Source organism: Crotalus tigris, unplaced genomic scaffold (genome assembly GCF_016545835.1).
Source record: "Crotalus tigris isolate CLP2741 ecotype Arizona unplaced genomic scaffold, ASM1654583v1 scf7180000024310.2302065, whole genome shotgun sequence".
Taxonomy (NCBI): Eukaryota; Metazoa; Chordata; class Lepidosauria; order Squamata; family Viperidae; genus Crotalus; species Crotalus tigris.
Window position 1 is genome coordinate 571278 of NW_024100482.1, and position 14420 is coordinate 585697.

The 14420-nt window shown below is 45.7% G+C and overlaps 1 protein-coding gene across 8 annotated transcripts in view; it reads right to left on the reverse strand.

The window, feature by feature from the left end:
• LMO3 (LIM domain only 3) overlaps positions 1–11222 on the reverse strand; it is a 101024-nt gene extending 89802 nt beyond the window's left edge. The window contains exon 1 of one of the 8 annotated variants that reach the window (XM_039324936.1): positions 11159–11222. Coding sequence is in view for 1 of the 8 variants with exons in the window: in XM_039324931.1 (XP_039180865.1) it covers positions 5604–5628 (25 nt within the window). In the remaining 7 variants the exon portion in view is untranslated. Of the gene's footprint in view, positions 1–5603; positions 6043–6385; positions 6589–6663; positions 6752–6908; positions 6931–7323; positions 7557–7750; positions 7934–8907; positions 9002–11158 lie in introns of those variants that run through there. The other 7 variants (XM_039324938.1, XM_039324933.1, XM_039324932.1 and 4 more) reach the window with 7 other exon arrangements.
• Between the last annotated feature and the right edge of the window lie 3198 nt (positions 11223–14420).

A 14420-nucleotide genomic window follows, 5' to 3' on the forward strand; every position in this document is an offset into this window, starting at 1 on the left:
CTGATACTCTGGTGTAAGGTTAGGGTTAGACTTTTGCATCACTGTATGACAGGAAACATATGCAACTGTTGTTCTGGGACAGTTGCATAGGTGCTGCATTTATACTATGTTTATATCTCCTCACTCTGTCCACAAATCTCTCCTCTAGATGCTCCATTCTGTTGTGTGAATGTGCCTGGCCTTCTGCCGACCTCCCAACAGGAAATCGAATCAGACAACCAGTGTGCAGGACGCACATCTCTACACAACACATAACTGAGATTTGGGAAATGCACGCATCGGACTATCTGCAACCTACGCTTATCCATCAACCCCTTCACAGTGTAGTATCTACATACAGTTGCTGACAAGTCTAAATCAAGCTAGAGATGCAACTTGGACCCCGTTGAGAACATGATGGAAAAATGTTATGTGGTGTTTGCAAAGCTTAGTAATGAAAGCTTATTAAGGCTGGGTTTCAATCTGAACTTAGCTAAAAATCTACTTCAAACCAAGTCCCCCATTATTATGATAAGCTACTAGAAAAATATTTTATTTTATTTCTAGGGATTTTCACGTGCTGAGCCATAGTGATGGTAGCAGACTTATCAAGTCCACAGCTTTGTTGTTCGGCAACGCAGGTTACGGAATGAGAACTACTTCGAGGAACACAGAGTCAAAGTTTTATCAAAACCTGATCAACTTCTCAAAATAATGCGGCAGATTGGGAGTACTCATTTTAAATCACTGCAGAGAGGAGTCCTGAGCCCCCTCCAGTGATGCCATTGGTGTAGAGTCCAAAACAAGAGAAAGTTCTAAGAAAAATGGAAATCAGCCAATAAATATTCAGCCTGGAGTGATCAATTCTTTATTATGGGTACCAGGTCATCTTGGAGAGAAGCAAGGACCACAATACAGCATGGCTGTCTTCTATTAAAAGTGGTAGATTAAAGAATAAAAAAGGATTAAGTCTAGCTTTCCGTTTCACTTCTTTTAAATTTTATCTGCCACGCCAGCTTTCTCCAAACCCATAACTCCTTTTGTTTTGTTATTTAGAAATAATAAAAAGTAAAATTAAACTTGCCTGGAAGGTACCAATTTGGAGAAGTTATGCTACGCTACACCATATATAGTCCTTGACTTACGCCCATAATTGAGCCTGGAATTATGGTTGTAAATCATTGCAGTTGTACTTCGAGGTATCATATGACCAGACTTGATTTTGCAACGATCGTTAAGCAAACATCACTCATTAAGCGAATCCATTTTCCCCAATGAAACTGTAAATGCCAGAAAGCCCCTCAAAAGTCAAAAATTTCAGTCACATGGTAACAAGATACCACAAATGGCCATAAAGATGAGCTAGTTGCCAAACACCTAAAATGCCATCATGTGACCTTGTGTCTCTCTCTCTCTGTGTGTACACATATAGCCATAATAGTTTCAAAAATGGGTCATAAATAGCTCTCTGGGAAAATATGTTTTAACTTCAACTAGTCACTAGTCATTAAGCACTCGGTTCTAAGTTGGGGACTACCTGTAACCAGGAATAAGCAACCTTGTGTTTCTTATGAACCAACACTGCCAGCGGTGATGGACTGTAGGTGCTGGAAGTTGAGATCCGTGACCCACAAAACCAGTCCTTGTCTAGGACCACAACTGGGACTAGAATTCTCACTGCTTAGCAAGGCAGTTGTTCAGTGTCATGCTCATTTGTTTTACCTTTTTTTTTGCCATGGTTGCTAAGCAAATCATTGCAGTTGTTAAGTGAATCATGCAGTCATTAAAAACCTGGCTTTCTCCACTGACTTTGCTTATAGGAAGCTGGCTGGGAAGGCAGCAAATGGTGATCACAAGATCCTGGAACTCTGCAGCCGTTGTAAATACATGCTGGTTGCCAAACCCCTGAATTTCGATCAGGTGACTATTGAGGGATGCTGCAATGATTATAAGGACAGGGCTGGTTGTAAGTCATTTTTTTTCAGTGCCAATGTAATTTTGAACAGTCGCTAAATGAACAGCTGTAAGTAGAGGACTACCCATATATTGCAATTACATGCTCTTTCGCACATAAATAATGCTAAACTCTATAGGGATGTTGGAAGAGCAAACTGCCCAGGAATTAGTTTAAGAGTGCAACCAATTGCCCACAAAGGTGGTGATTTGATTGCCTCTTTGCTGGATGTGTTCAAAGGAAGGCTAGCCAGTCATAGGTTTAGGATGCTTTAGTGTTAATTCCTATACTATGGATAGGGCAAGGAAGAATGGCCTAACTGCCTCTTCAAAGCTTTAACATTCTAGGATTTTGTCTCTGTACAAACAAGTCAACCAGCACAAACAAAAATTCAAGGAGCCCATCTTAATTAGCAAGTTTTAAGTCTTCCCAAAGGTTCCACTTAAAGAACGGTTTCCTTATAAGCAAAACTGCAACTTTGACACCAGTCCTGTCACAGCTCAATAGCTGGCCAAGTTTTGAAATGAGAAATAGCCTTAGATTTGCTTGGCTTAAGGTGGAGTTTTGCAGATTAATAGGACTGACAGAGCATTCCTTGTATCCTGCACTCTTAATTTCAGACTTTGCAGTGTAAGAAATGTTAACAGGTCACATACTGGCTGGTAAGTCTTGTTCAATCGGTAAATTGTTTCAGAATAATACTCAGCCATTTTTAAACTAAATAGAAAATAGACCTGAAGAAGCTTCTTGGATGACAAGCGAAATGTTTTCATAGGGTTAAAATACACACACAAAGTCCAGTTGCCTTTTGGAAAAAGCACTTTTGGTACAACCCTGATCTGGATGATTGAGAATCTATATAGACAACCATTTTTAAAATTGTTGACTGAAGATATCACAATTGGTTACGTCCAGACAGCCAACAAAGCTAAAGCCAAATCTACATTTGGCGCGATATATCAGTAAACACTTTTCTGTTAAAAGTTAATTTTATATTAGCTTTTCCCAATCCTGGCACCTTATAGATATGCTTCCACTGCAACAATCCCAGAAGACAGAAAACATGGGGAGTTAGCTTCAGGACATCCAGAAATATGGAAATTTGGATTAGATGCTGATTCTGCAAGGCATAAACATATTTGACTTCATCTCCCTTCCTTAAGACACCTAGATACTAGGATCTTTCAAACCCTGTAACTGGAATGGTTGATTTAAGCAGATGTTTAACTAAGTAGGAGCCATAATTTTAGCTAGAGCTCAGGATGTCTATATTGTGTGTAAAAGTTTTAGAAATACAGGATCAGGGACAATGGCCTTACGTCCTAAACAAATTATCATCTGCGCTCTGTATATAGCTATTTCCTTCACTTGTGAAATAATATGATTTGGCATAACCAAGGAAAAAATTATTCATTTCATTCAGCGATAAAGACATCCTTTGCAGCAAACAGCACTGGCACACTAGTCCAGCCTTCAGAAATTCCCTTTTACGTTTAAACAGCTCATTCAGGAAAAGCAAAATGCTGCAATTAATTGGAAGCTTATCCCTCTGGCCCCAGTGTGGCTAACTTCAGGCCAAGCAGATACAGGACTAGATTACAACGCTTGTTCATGTAGCAAACCCCAAAGACATAAGAGTTAGAAGCAAGGCCACTTAATTGTTGTGGGACTCGCTCCCACCTCAGTTGCAAGATTGAAGATTGCAGCCAGAGAAAATAAAGACCTTTTCCAAAACTGAAATCTCCCCTCCCCCCATGATCAAGTTGTTGAAGCAATGCTTGGCAAACACAAAAAGTAATTGCTGAGTTCCCTTCACTACAGATAATTATTCAGGGAGGGAGAGCAAAGGAGCTTGGGGGCGGGAGGAGAGAAAAGAGGCCTATTCTGAGGAAAAGCCATTTTGCTCAACAGACAGCTTCTTAAATTTCCCTCCCCCCCCCAACCCAACCACCTCAGGAGTCATCAAGATTGGCGTGCAAATTATTGGTGGAAAATGTCCTATGGCTCCAGAGGGCCCCTGTGCCTGGTTGACAGTTTAAAGAAAATCATAATTAAGAAGAGAGAGACAAATAATAGTTTGAGCAGCATGGTGAGGGAGGAGAAAAGAAAGGCCATTTTATTTTTAAGAACTCTGGTGAGCTTTTAATTGCCTGGATTGGATTGCCTTGTGTGGGTTCCCCAATGCTCCACTGCCTCCATTATGTTCCATGCTATTCAGCCCCCCCCCTCAAAATAAAGTAACTGCCAGCCTGTTTGCGCCCAGTAAATTGTCATCAGTTTCCACTTCTGAACATAGGACTTTTATGTCTACTTTGCATAAATTGCTCCCTCTGCCAAAAAAAGGGGGGGCTGCGATTATATTTATTATTATTAATGGCATCTTCCTCCAGTTTAACCCCCACCTCCCTGTTGACTTCCCCTTAATGCATGCCAGAAATCTGGGTGGGATTCAATTAACTCAATTCAATTAAAGAAGAAGAAAAGAAGAACTATCTCGGGAAGGGAAAGGAGAGAAAAATAAGTTACTGATGAAAGGGGAAAGAAGACAAAAAGGCAAGGTATACAACTTCACAGCTGGTGTGGTCAGTTTTTTTTTTTAAAAAAATCTGATCATTTCTAAGGGTAGAAAGTGTCACCATCTTATCTTTGCACAAATTTTGGAAGCCTAAAAGTTTCCCCTTTCCTTGCACAACAGCTTCCCTGCACCCAAAGGTTCTTTAATGTAAACATTTATTTTTTCAAACACCCAGTAAGATCTCAAGAGACCTTTTAAAAAACACCCCTTCCACACTATTTAAATAAATGCACCACCAATTCCGTCCCCCCCCCCTCCAAAACAAGAGAGACAACCATAGAGAACCGGGTGGAAGAAGCTAATTTTATTCTCTCCCCCCCCCCCCCTTTTCCTTCCAATGCAGCTGTAAGACTCCAAGAGATACTGACATTTTCCCACTCTTATCAGTTTAATTACAGTTACCATGGCAGCAAAGTACTAGCGGTTGGCAAAGGCCAACCAGAGATTTGCAAGAGTGAACTCAATTTTGATGCGGTTCACATGAAATAAATAAATAAATAAATACAAGACGCTCCCCCCCACCACTTTTTTTTTTTAAAAAAAAGGGGGGGGAGAAGAAAAGCCACCCCGGAGGGGAAAACACACTTTTAAAACAACAAAAGACGACCCCCTCCCCTCCTTTGGTGTGTGACTGTGTGTGTAGTTCAGCCTAAACCCGGCAGCGCTAATTTCTTTTCCCCCCCCTCCTCCCCGCCTCCGTCAAAGCCGAGGAAGGATGGCTCTGGGCTGTCTTTTGTTACCGTCGGCATTAATATTTGCAGCCCTTGGGAAGGGAAGGGAAAGGGGTCTGGGGGGGGGGCAGCGGTACAAGAATGAGGGCTGTCTGTAGTAACCTTCGGTCGACCTATCAACTCGCGAAAAGAAAAAAAGAAAATAAACAATTGGGGAAGAATTCCAAACGCGGGCTTCTTTTTCAGATTCTCGGGGTCTTTGGGCATCGTGGAGCCCGTCCGACGCCCCCGTTTCCCCCACTCCAAGTGTCCAGACTGAAACACATGCGGCTCAACGCCCGCTGAGAAGGACGGGGGGGGGCAGGAATAAAAAGAGAGAAAGTGGAACAAATTGGGGGGGGGGAGAGGACCAGGGCAATCTTACCAAAACTTTTCTCCTTTCCCGGCATGGAAGGGCTTCAGAAGTCCCAGAAAGAGCGCCCGGAGATGGTGCAAAAAAGCAAGAAGCGGCCAGGGTCGGACTCTCGATCCGTCCGTCCCTCTCCCGAGTTTGGGTCAAGTGGAAGAGAGTCGCGCAGGAGGACGACTCCCCCCCCCCAACGCGGTAGCGGCCGCTTTGGGAAACGGGGAGGGAGGGCAGATTAGGACTTGTTGGAAAGGGACACACGCAACCCACACAATCGGGAGCCGTTTGCTAGTCTGCGATGGAATATAGAGGGGATTATTGGACCCGGCGAACGGCAGAAGCCCCTGGCTTCGCTGACGCCGCGCTGAATTTTCCCTGGCAACCCCCCTCCCCTTTTTTTTAAAAAAAGAAAAGTCTCTATATATTAACCCCCTCTACTATGGATTTGATCAAGCCGTCCCAAGCACTTCGCGGACTGCGTAAGAGATTTCTCGAAACTGATTTTTTTTGGGGGGGGGACGCAGCTCTCAATCAAATCAGCTTCCCTCCGCACCCCAAATTCTCTACAAATGCCGACCCGATCCCAGCCCCTCGTACTGTAGAGGTGAAACTCCCCATCCCACTTCAAAAAGGAATGCATAAAGGGTTAAAAGTAACCCCCCCATTGATACACGCCTGGTTATAAATGCAACGCTCAGAAATAGGGGTGGATGGAGCGGGGGGGGGGGAGGCGACGACGACAAAGAATCGGTGGGTTTTCCGAGGCGGAGAAGGAGGAAATGAAGTCCGGGGCTGCTCACCATCGCGTTTCGGGCGCGCACGCCGCGGGGCTTAAGCGGCGGAGAGAAAAGACGACCGAGGCGGACTCTGCTTTCATTGTTTAAGTTTGCCTGCTCGGCTTCTCTCCAGCCCTCCAATCGCGCGGCTCCTGCAAGCCCCGAGCTCGCCGGCCCTCTCTTTTTTTCCTGCAATTCCCTCGTCATCATAAAAAATAATGAAAGGCACGCATGATTTAAAGGCAGACACACGCGCGCACGCGCTCCCACACACACACACACACACACACACACGCACAAACCTTCCTTTCCCTTCCCAGCTTCCGAAACCTAAAGTTCCAACGCAGAAAAGAAAACAAGAGCGAGCGAGAGGAAGGGACAGAAAAGATGGGGGGGTGCAAAAAAAGGGGGGGAGGAAGAGCACGACCCGGAATTTGTGACTCAGAACGAAGGCGACTTCCCCCGCCGCCGCCAGGGCAGGCAGCTAAACAAAACCTGACTCCTCTCTCCCTCTCCGCATCCCCCCTCGGCGAGGACTTCAACTTACCTCTTATCCGATTGCAAAGGTGAATTCAAGCCCCCCCCCCAGCTGCCTTGTAGGATTTTTTTTTTCCTCCTTGCAAAAAGGAAAAAAAAAAAATTAAAGCAGCATTGCTTATGGGGGTCGGGAGGAAGGAGTCAATGCAAAGCCTGCAGAAGGTTAAAAGAAAAAAAAGGGGGGGCAGGGTCAGAGACCGCGGGGAAGCTGCGCCTGTTTAAAAAAAGGAATGGGTCTCCACCACACGCCAAGTCAGTTGTGCTTGCCCGCAGAGGAGCTACAGGTGTCTTCCCAGACCGGGCTCGCGGCGTGGGAACCTGGCTAGTCCCAGGCAGGCGTGATGTCCGTACTACACTTTACACCCGTCCCCTACCCCCCCACACACACTCCCGGTCGATGTCCGGGCTTGCAGCAAGCAACTTACCTAAAGCAGCTTGCTTGGAGCCGAGCTGGAGGAAGTCAGGCGCTGTATCAATTGCTGCACGCAATCCCTTAAGCAGCCAGACATAATACAGCGGAGGGAAAAAGGTCACTCTTGTTAGGCGGAAGGCGGCGGCGGCGGCTGCTGCGAGAGCGGCGGCGGCGTCGCTTGCCAAAAGCCGGAATGGGGCTGCGTCTCGTGGCCGGTTTCAGGCTATTTACCGCGACTCTCTCTCGCCCCCCCCTCCCGCGCCCGTCTTTCTGACATCTACACGCGCGCGCGCACATACACACACACATACACGCCTCCTTTCCCTCCTCCTTCTCCCTCCAATCCTCCCCCCCCCCACCCCGATTTGCAGCTCGGAAAGTGCAAAGCAGCCGGGAGACAGATTGAGTTTTGTCGCTAATTTCCCAGGGTGAACATTTACCAGCCTGCGACTTCAAGTCAGCAAAAAGCAGCTGCAAACCACCCGCCCGCTAGAGGCGAGCCGCGGGGACGGTAGCGGCGGCGGACGACGCCTCCGCGACCTTTGTGAGCAGCGGCTGCGGGGCGAGGCGAAGGAGGAAGAGAAGGAGCGAGCGGGTCCCTTCCGTTGCCCCCCCCCGTAGCGAACTCCGGCTTGGAGCAAGCGGGCTGCGCACCGCGATCTCCTCCTCTCGGTCTTCCACCCCGCGAATCCTCCACAGCCTCCCCGAGCCGAGCTCCCCCCCCCTCCCCGAGTTTGGTGGGATGTACTCGCAAAGCTTCCCCCCCCCCCCCGGTTGAGACGACGGATTGGGATATGGAGCTGGGAGCGAGCGGAAAGCCTGCCTGTTTGTGAGCCGGGAAACTTCGGGGCTCTCCTTTGTCAATCGCCGACCGGGCGATGTTCTCGGAAAGCGGTAGGGTTTTTCTAAGAGAGCCCAGAAAACTTTCTTGGAAAGTTTGAGGCCGTGCTTGACTCAGGCTTTCGTCTTGGGCCGCGCCTCTCTTAAGGCTTAGGAAAGCGAAGGCAGCGGTGAGTTCCGTAGGCTCCCCTCGAAGACCTGCGCCGTGGATCCTGGGATCCAGGAGGCATTGGGATGTCCTGTCCCTCAACTTTCCTGGGTGCCAGGGGGGGCGGGGAGGTCTTTCCAAAAGAGCATGTCTAGCGTCAGGGTTGCTGTCTTGCCCAAACGCGGCCCCCAGTTCCATTGGAATCTATGGATCTCTTCTCTCTCACAATGAAAGTCAATGGATTTCTAAAAGCGAAGCGGTTCTTGCGGCGCATCTTGGGTCGGTCAACAATGAATCTTCTTATTGTGCAAATACCCCCCCCCAATCCCCTCCCATCTTCCTTTTCTAAGTCAATCTAGGGAGCGAGAGAAAGGGGAAAACCGATTAAAATTTGTGAATGCACTTTGCAGACTTCAAAGGGATTCTCTCTTGTCTGCTGCTTGGAACTTCACACTAAGCCACAGCCTCCTCCCCCCCCCTTTCTTTAAAAGTGTCAGTTTAGATCCCCCCCCTCATTTTTGTTTTTTTTTAAAAATCTTATTGGAAAAGGCCCTTTCAAGCCCACCCTCCTGTAAATCTCTTCAAGCTTTGGAAGATCTGACATCCTACCTCGCTCTTTCCCCCAGCTCCTTGATCATCCAGCAGTTCTGACCCTTAACAGTATTAATAATTAAAGCCGGAAAAGAAACGCAGAATTGCCGTTTTGGAAGACCCCTATTTAGGTCCTGCAGCCGGTCTTCCCTTTCCCATCCTAGCCAGCTAGTTTAGCACCACCCCAGGACAGTCAAGCCTGGGCATGTCCCAAGTGTAGCTTAATGCAGAAGTTCGCCCCTCTCCAAATTCTGGGCTGCAATACTCCAGATGGCCAACAGAGGGTGGCAAAGGACACATTAACCCTTTGCTGCCTTTTGAGGGTCATCCCGAGTTTTGCAACTTCTCCGTGGGTATCCACAGAACCTACTACGGCGGCGGGGCTTGCTGTATGTTCCCAAAGCAAGAACCAGAAGTAGAGCTTTCGGCAACCCTGCAACCTCAGACTTTCCCGTGGCCAAAGCGACCTCCCCGGTTCTCTTTCCAGCAAAGCGTTCGGTGGCCGGCAAGGACAAGACCGAGAGAGAAGCAAAGCCGGGCTGTGCGCGCGAAGAACGGGAGAAATAAAATCAGAACAAATGGTACAGCTAATGAGGACAATTAAATTAATTATGTTAAAGGAGATGAAAATCCTTGTGCGCGCTCTTTCTTTTTCCTTCCTTTCTTTCCCCCCCCTCCCTCCACCCCCAATGCCGTCTGTATGATCTGTTACCCCTCGCTGGCAGTGCTCCCCCGTAATTCATGGCAACTGATTAGTGCATCTATGCAAATCTTTGTTTAAATCATTCAACTAATTAAATGATGGGATTATTCCTCCGCCGACGGTGACATCACGCGCGGTAATTAGTCCTCTATTTGGACTAAGGCAATAAGATACCCGGTGTCAACACCAGCCTTAAACACTTTGTCACTTTTTGCGGGTGTGTGTGTGTGTGTGTGCGCGCGCGGGCGCGCGCGGTCACGCGCAAGGGCGGCTGAAACAAACAGCTTAGCGTTTAATTGCTCTCCCCACCGCTACTCTACCAATCAAGGACTCTTTTTGAGCGAGAGAGAAGGGGGGGGGGAGAGAAAACTTGATGAGTAATATGCCAAACCACATGTGTAAAGGAATAAAATAGAATACTTAACATTCCGCTCCATGCCATTCATTTCCCTCTAAAATGTAATGATAATTAGATGGGTCATAAAATGCTCTTCTTTTCATTATGACTGATGAAATGCATTAAAGCTGACAGGGTATTACCTGACAGTAATTAGGTTTTGTCATGAATTAAATTATTTGAAAGCAGTCTCTTCTCTTTATATATATATATATATATATATATATATATATATATATATATATATATATATACACACACACACACACACACACACACACACACACACACACACACATATATATATATACATACACATATACATACATATACATACATACATATACATACACACACATACATATATATACAAACATACAAACATACACATATATACACACACTATATAAATAAAAAAGCAGTGGGGGGGGGAAATTTCCTTCTTCGGGATCATATGAATTATTCACATACAAGCAAAGGGAGGAGAGGAAGTGGTTTACTAGCTGTAAAAAAATCGCTTTCTATACACGGGTCTGCCTGATCTTATGTGCTGAGGCTGGAAAAGATTCAAGTCTATGGGATGCAGGCTAGGTAGGGGTGGAGAAGTGTGGGAAGGGTCTGGGTGGGTAAGAGCGAAGGTATCTTGAGAAGAAAAAAACAGAGTTTAATCCTTCCTTCATGCTGCACCCCTACTCAACCCCCACAAACTCTGCAGGTTTTTTTGCCCGTCCCTGAAAACAGCCCAAATCTCCCTTCACAAGTGGTTCAAACACTGCGTCTTTCTCTCACTCCAAAACAGCCAGAATTTGCCTCTGTTCTTTAATCAACCTGTAAAGGCTCAATCTAGACAAAACAAAGCCTTTTTAAAAAATCTTTCCCCAGTTAAAGTTCAAGGATTGAGGAGGGAGTTGGAGGGGGGGAGAGAGATGAATTATAGTTTAAAGACAACTACAGACTCGCTATTTAAAAAACATCTCCAGCATTTAAGCCCTCTTTGAAAGATTTCACTTCTCTGCAAACCTCAGCTTGCTTCTTCTTTCTCTTGCTGTTTGCCCACCTATGTCTATAAAGTCCACCCGAAAAGAGGCCTTTTTTCCCCACAATGGGAGAGTGAAAAGGAGGGGAGAGAAAGTTGTTTTTTTTTAAAAAAAAGGGGGGGGAAGACTTACCTTTTGTGCAAGAAGAGACTTGTGCAGGAAAAATAAACACCGAGACACAGCAGTCCTTCCAGTTTCGCAGCTCAGGCGGACTTCTGCTTTTCCACCCCCCCAACACACTTTTTTAAGGGACACTTGCAATATAGATATAATTAGTTCTCTTTTTTTCCAGTTTGGAAACCCCCTCCCCCCTTCCTGCTGATGAGAAATATTTCTGTACAGTCCCAGAGAGATGCCTGGCGTATTGGTATGTATGCCTCTGATTGTGAAGCGAAAGAAAGGCAGTGGGAATGAATAAAATGTATAATCTTGCTTCCTCCCCCCTTTAAAAGTATAGGTTTTTGTTTTTCAAAAGAAGCCACTTCTGCAGCACCACCCTTATTTCAGGAGGAAAAACGGTCCTTGGTTGTCTTGTTCAGTCCTGTCTCCAAGTTTTGAGTTGCAGCAAGAGAGGAAGAGAAGCAAGCTCTTTTCCTTCCTTCTTTTTTCCCCCGTTCCTCCTTCTCCTTCTTACTTCCTTGCTCGCTCTGCTCTTTTCTTACTTTCTTCCCCAGCAGAGCGCAAAAACCTGAGTGCGCTGGCAGCCCTCCTTCACTATTTAAACACCTCCAAGCGGGTCCCTAGTTAGCAGCAATCTTCAGCTCATCCAAGAAGCTGACAAGGACGGTTAGAAAAGGCTGTACATGTTGCTCTAATGGACCTCATTAAGTTCTACTTACAGATGTTCTCTTAACATAATTGATCTGCGGTGAGTTGAGAGGGCTGCAACTTATTCCCTAGCCCCCAATTATGGTTGGGTAATTAGATCCCCAACCTCCAATTTTTCACATTCACCCTTCTAACATCCCAAAATATCAAAGTATCTCTTTCTCACCAAAGCTCACTCTCCCCTCCCCTCACTGGACTTGACTCCACTCACTATATTGACAGTTAGATATACGCTAACCTTTGTAGTGACGCGAGTTTTAATGGGTGCATTCGCTCCATTGACAGAACTCTTGGGGTTCTTTCTTTCTTTCTTTCTTTCTTTCTTTCTTTCTTTCTTTCTTTCTTTCTTTCCTTCCTTCCTTCCTTCCTTCCTTCCTTCCTTCCTTCCTTCTTTCTTTTCTTTTCTTTTTTTTCTCCTTCCCTCCCTCCCTCCCCCCCTCCCTCCCTCCCCCCTCCCCTTTTAACCCTCTGAAACAAAAGGGTAAGAAAAAGAAAAGAGCCACTCTTGGGCTTGTAGAGTTTGTACTTTTGATAAAAGGTTCCACTGATGAGCTTTGGCAGTTGAGGTTCTTTTCTAATGTCTTTTTATCTGAATTAATTCCTCAGATGAAAACTTTAAGGAACAATGAAAAAGAGAGGTACGGCTCTGAAATAGTGAGAAGAGGGGAAGGGGAAAAAAAATTACATGGCACACCTGGGACAGATGAAGCCAAACTCCAGCTTTTATAATGCCAATCAGCAAGGCTGTTATCATCCCTCTAATTAGGAAAGCAGCCTAAAACAGAGAGCGCTGGGGAAATGGTAATGTTATGGTTTTGCACTTAAAAGGGGAGAGATTTCCTACCCTGTAAGAATCCAGGATTGGAGTTGACAAGTCCTTTAATTAATGGGCTGGATTCCCCGTGTGTGTGCACATTGGGAGCCCATGTTTCAATTCATAAAAGTGGACAAAGGGGGCTAGTGGGGAGAAGGAGTGTGTGTGTGTGCGTGCACGTGCTGTGTTTGTGTGCAAGAAAGGCACAGAGAAGAGGTGAAACAGAAGGGATTGGAGAAAAAAAAGGAGTCCATTAGTTTTTGAAGGAGAACAGAGTTCACAAGCTACCTTTCTTTTAACCCCCAAAGGATTCTACATGGAGCTGCGCTGAGCTGTTTGCCAATGGATTTGAAAGCTGCAGCAGGAGAAAAAAGCCCAAGGCCATCAGGCAAAGAAAAAAAGTTTGGGAAAGAGAGCACATTTGGAATCCGAGAATGCCTTCTTGCTTCTTCTATTCTCTTAACTTTCCATTTGGAAGGGCCTTTTTTTAAGTAGAGACTGCATCCGGCCCGGCCCAATAAAAGAGCTTTTTAGAACTAAATTTGTAGAGCATTTCAGTTGTCTATCTGGTTGATAAAACCTTTTCTGTGAGCCTGTTCCTGATCTAGGATTATTCCAGGACATTTTACATGAGGACGATGTGTCTCCTGATACAGCTAGAATGGAGCACGAACTGCTTGACATGAAAAAGTGGGATTTGGGTCCAAAACAAGTTACATGGACAATTGCAATTTATTCTTTAGCGAAGTCGGCAGTTTTAGCTACATCCATGTTCCCAGCCAGGCCTCCAAAATTATGCATGGGAACTCACTGGAAAAAGCTATTATGTTTGGAAGAGTGAGCGGTAAAAGGAAACCAAGCCACCAAACTAGCTGAAACTAGCCAAAGCACAGAAAAAGTCAAAGAAGTAGTGTAAGATCAGAAGATATGAAGAGATCTGGCCCATAAAATCACCAAGAGTCAGACACAATTGAATGGATAACATTATAATTATCCTCCTCCTCCTCCTCCTCCTCCTCCTCTTCCTCCTCCCACAGAAGAACCCACATTTTAATGTTGCTTTCAAATGAAACCACCCCATGCCAAACTTTACTTGAAGTTGCATGAATGTGCATGCCTTGTTTCTAAATGTAGCTGGCCACAAGTAGCACTTATCAATGCTTATGGACACAGCTATCGTTTATGAGCTAGACCAGTGGTTCTCAACCTGTGGGTCGGGACCCCATTTGGGGTCGAACGACCATTTCACGGGGGTCGCCAAACAACGTAGTCCGCCATTTTTTCCCCCTTTTCCTTAGCTGTGCTACTCCCTTTTATTCTATTGGCTTTTGAAAGCCAATAGAATATACTCTCTTGAATAGAGTCTAATTCTATTGGCTTTCAAAAGCCAATAGGAATTGTCCAGGCTGTCTCTGCCCTGCTGAGCCCGCCAAAAGTCCCATTCTGTAAATGGTGCTGCACCAGTTGAGTAGTCCTCGACTTACGACCGGTTGAGTAGTCCTCGACTTACGACCGGTTGGGGGTCGCGGCATTAAAAAGGTTGAGAACCACTGAGCTAGATAGATAGGTGGGTCTACTTTTTGGCTGCCTTGTTCAATTATCAGTGTTATTATATTTACTTCCAACCTTTCTAAGCTCAGTCTTCTTAGAAGTCCACTCATGTTCATCTTAAGCTCTTATGCCTTCTTTGGGCCTTGGGCTTCCTTCACCCAGCTCCTGTGATTTATGAATGAAAATGGATCATGTGAAATC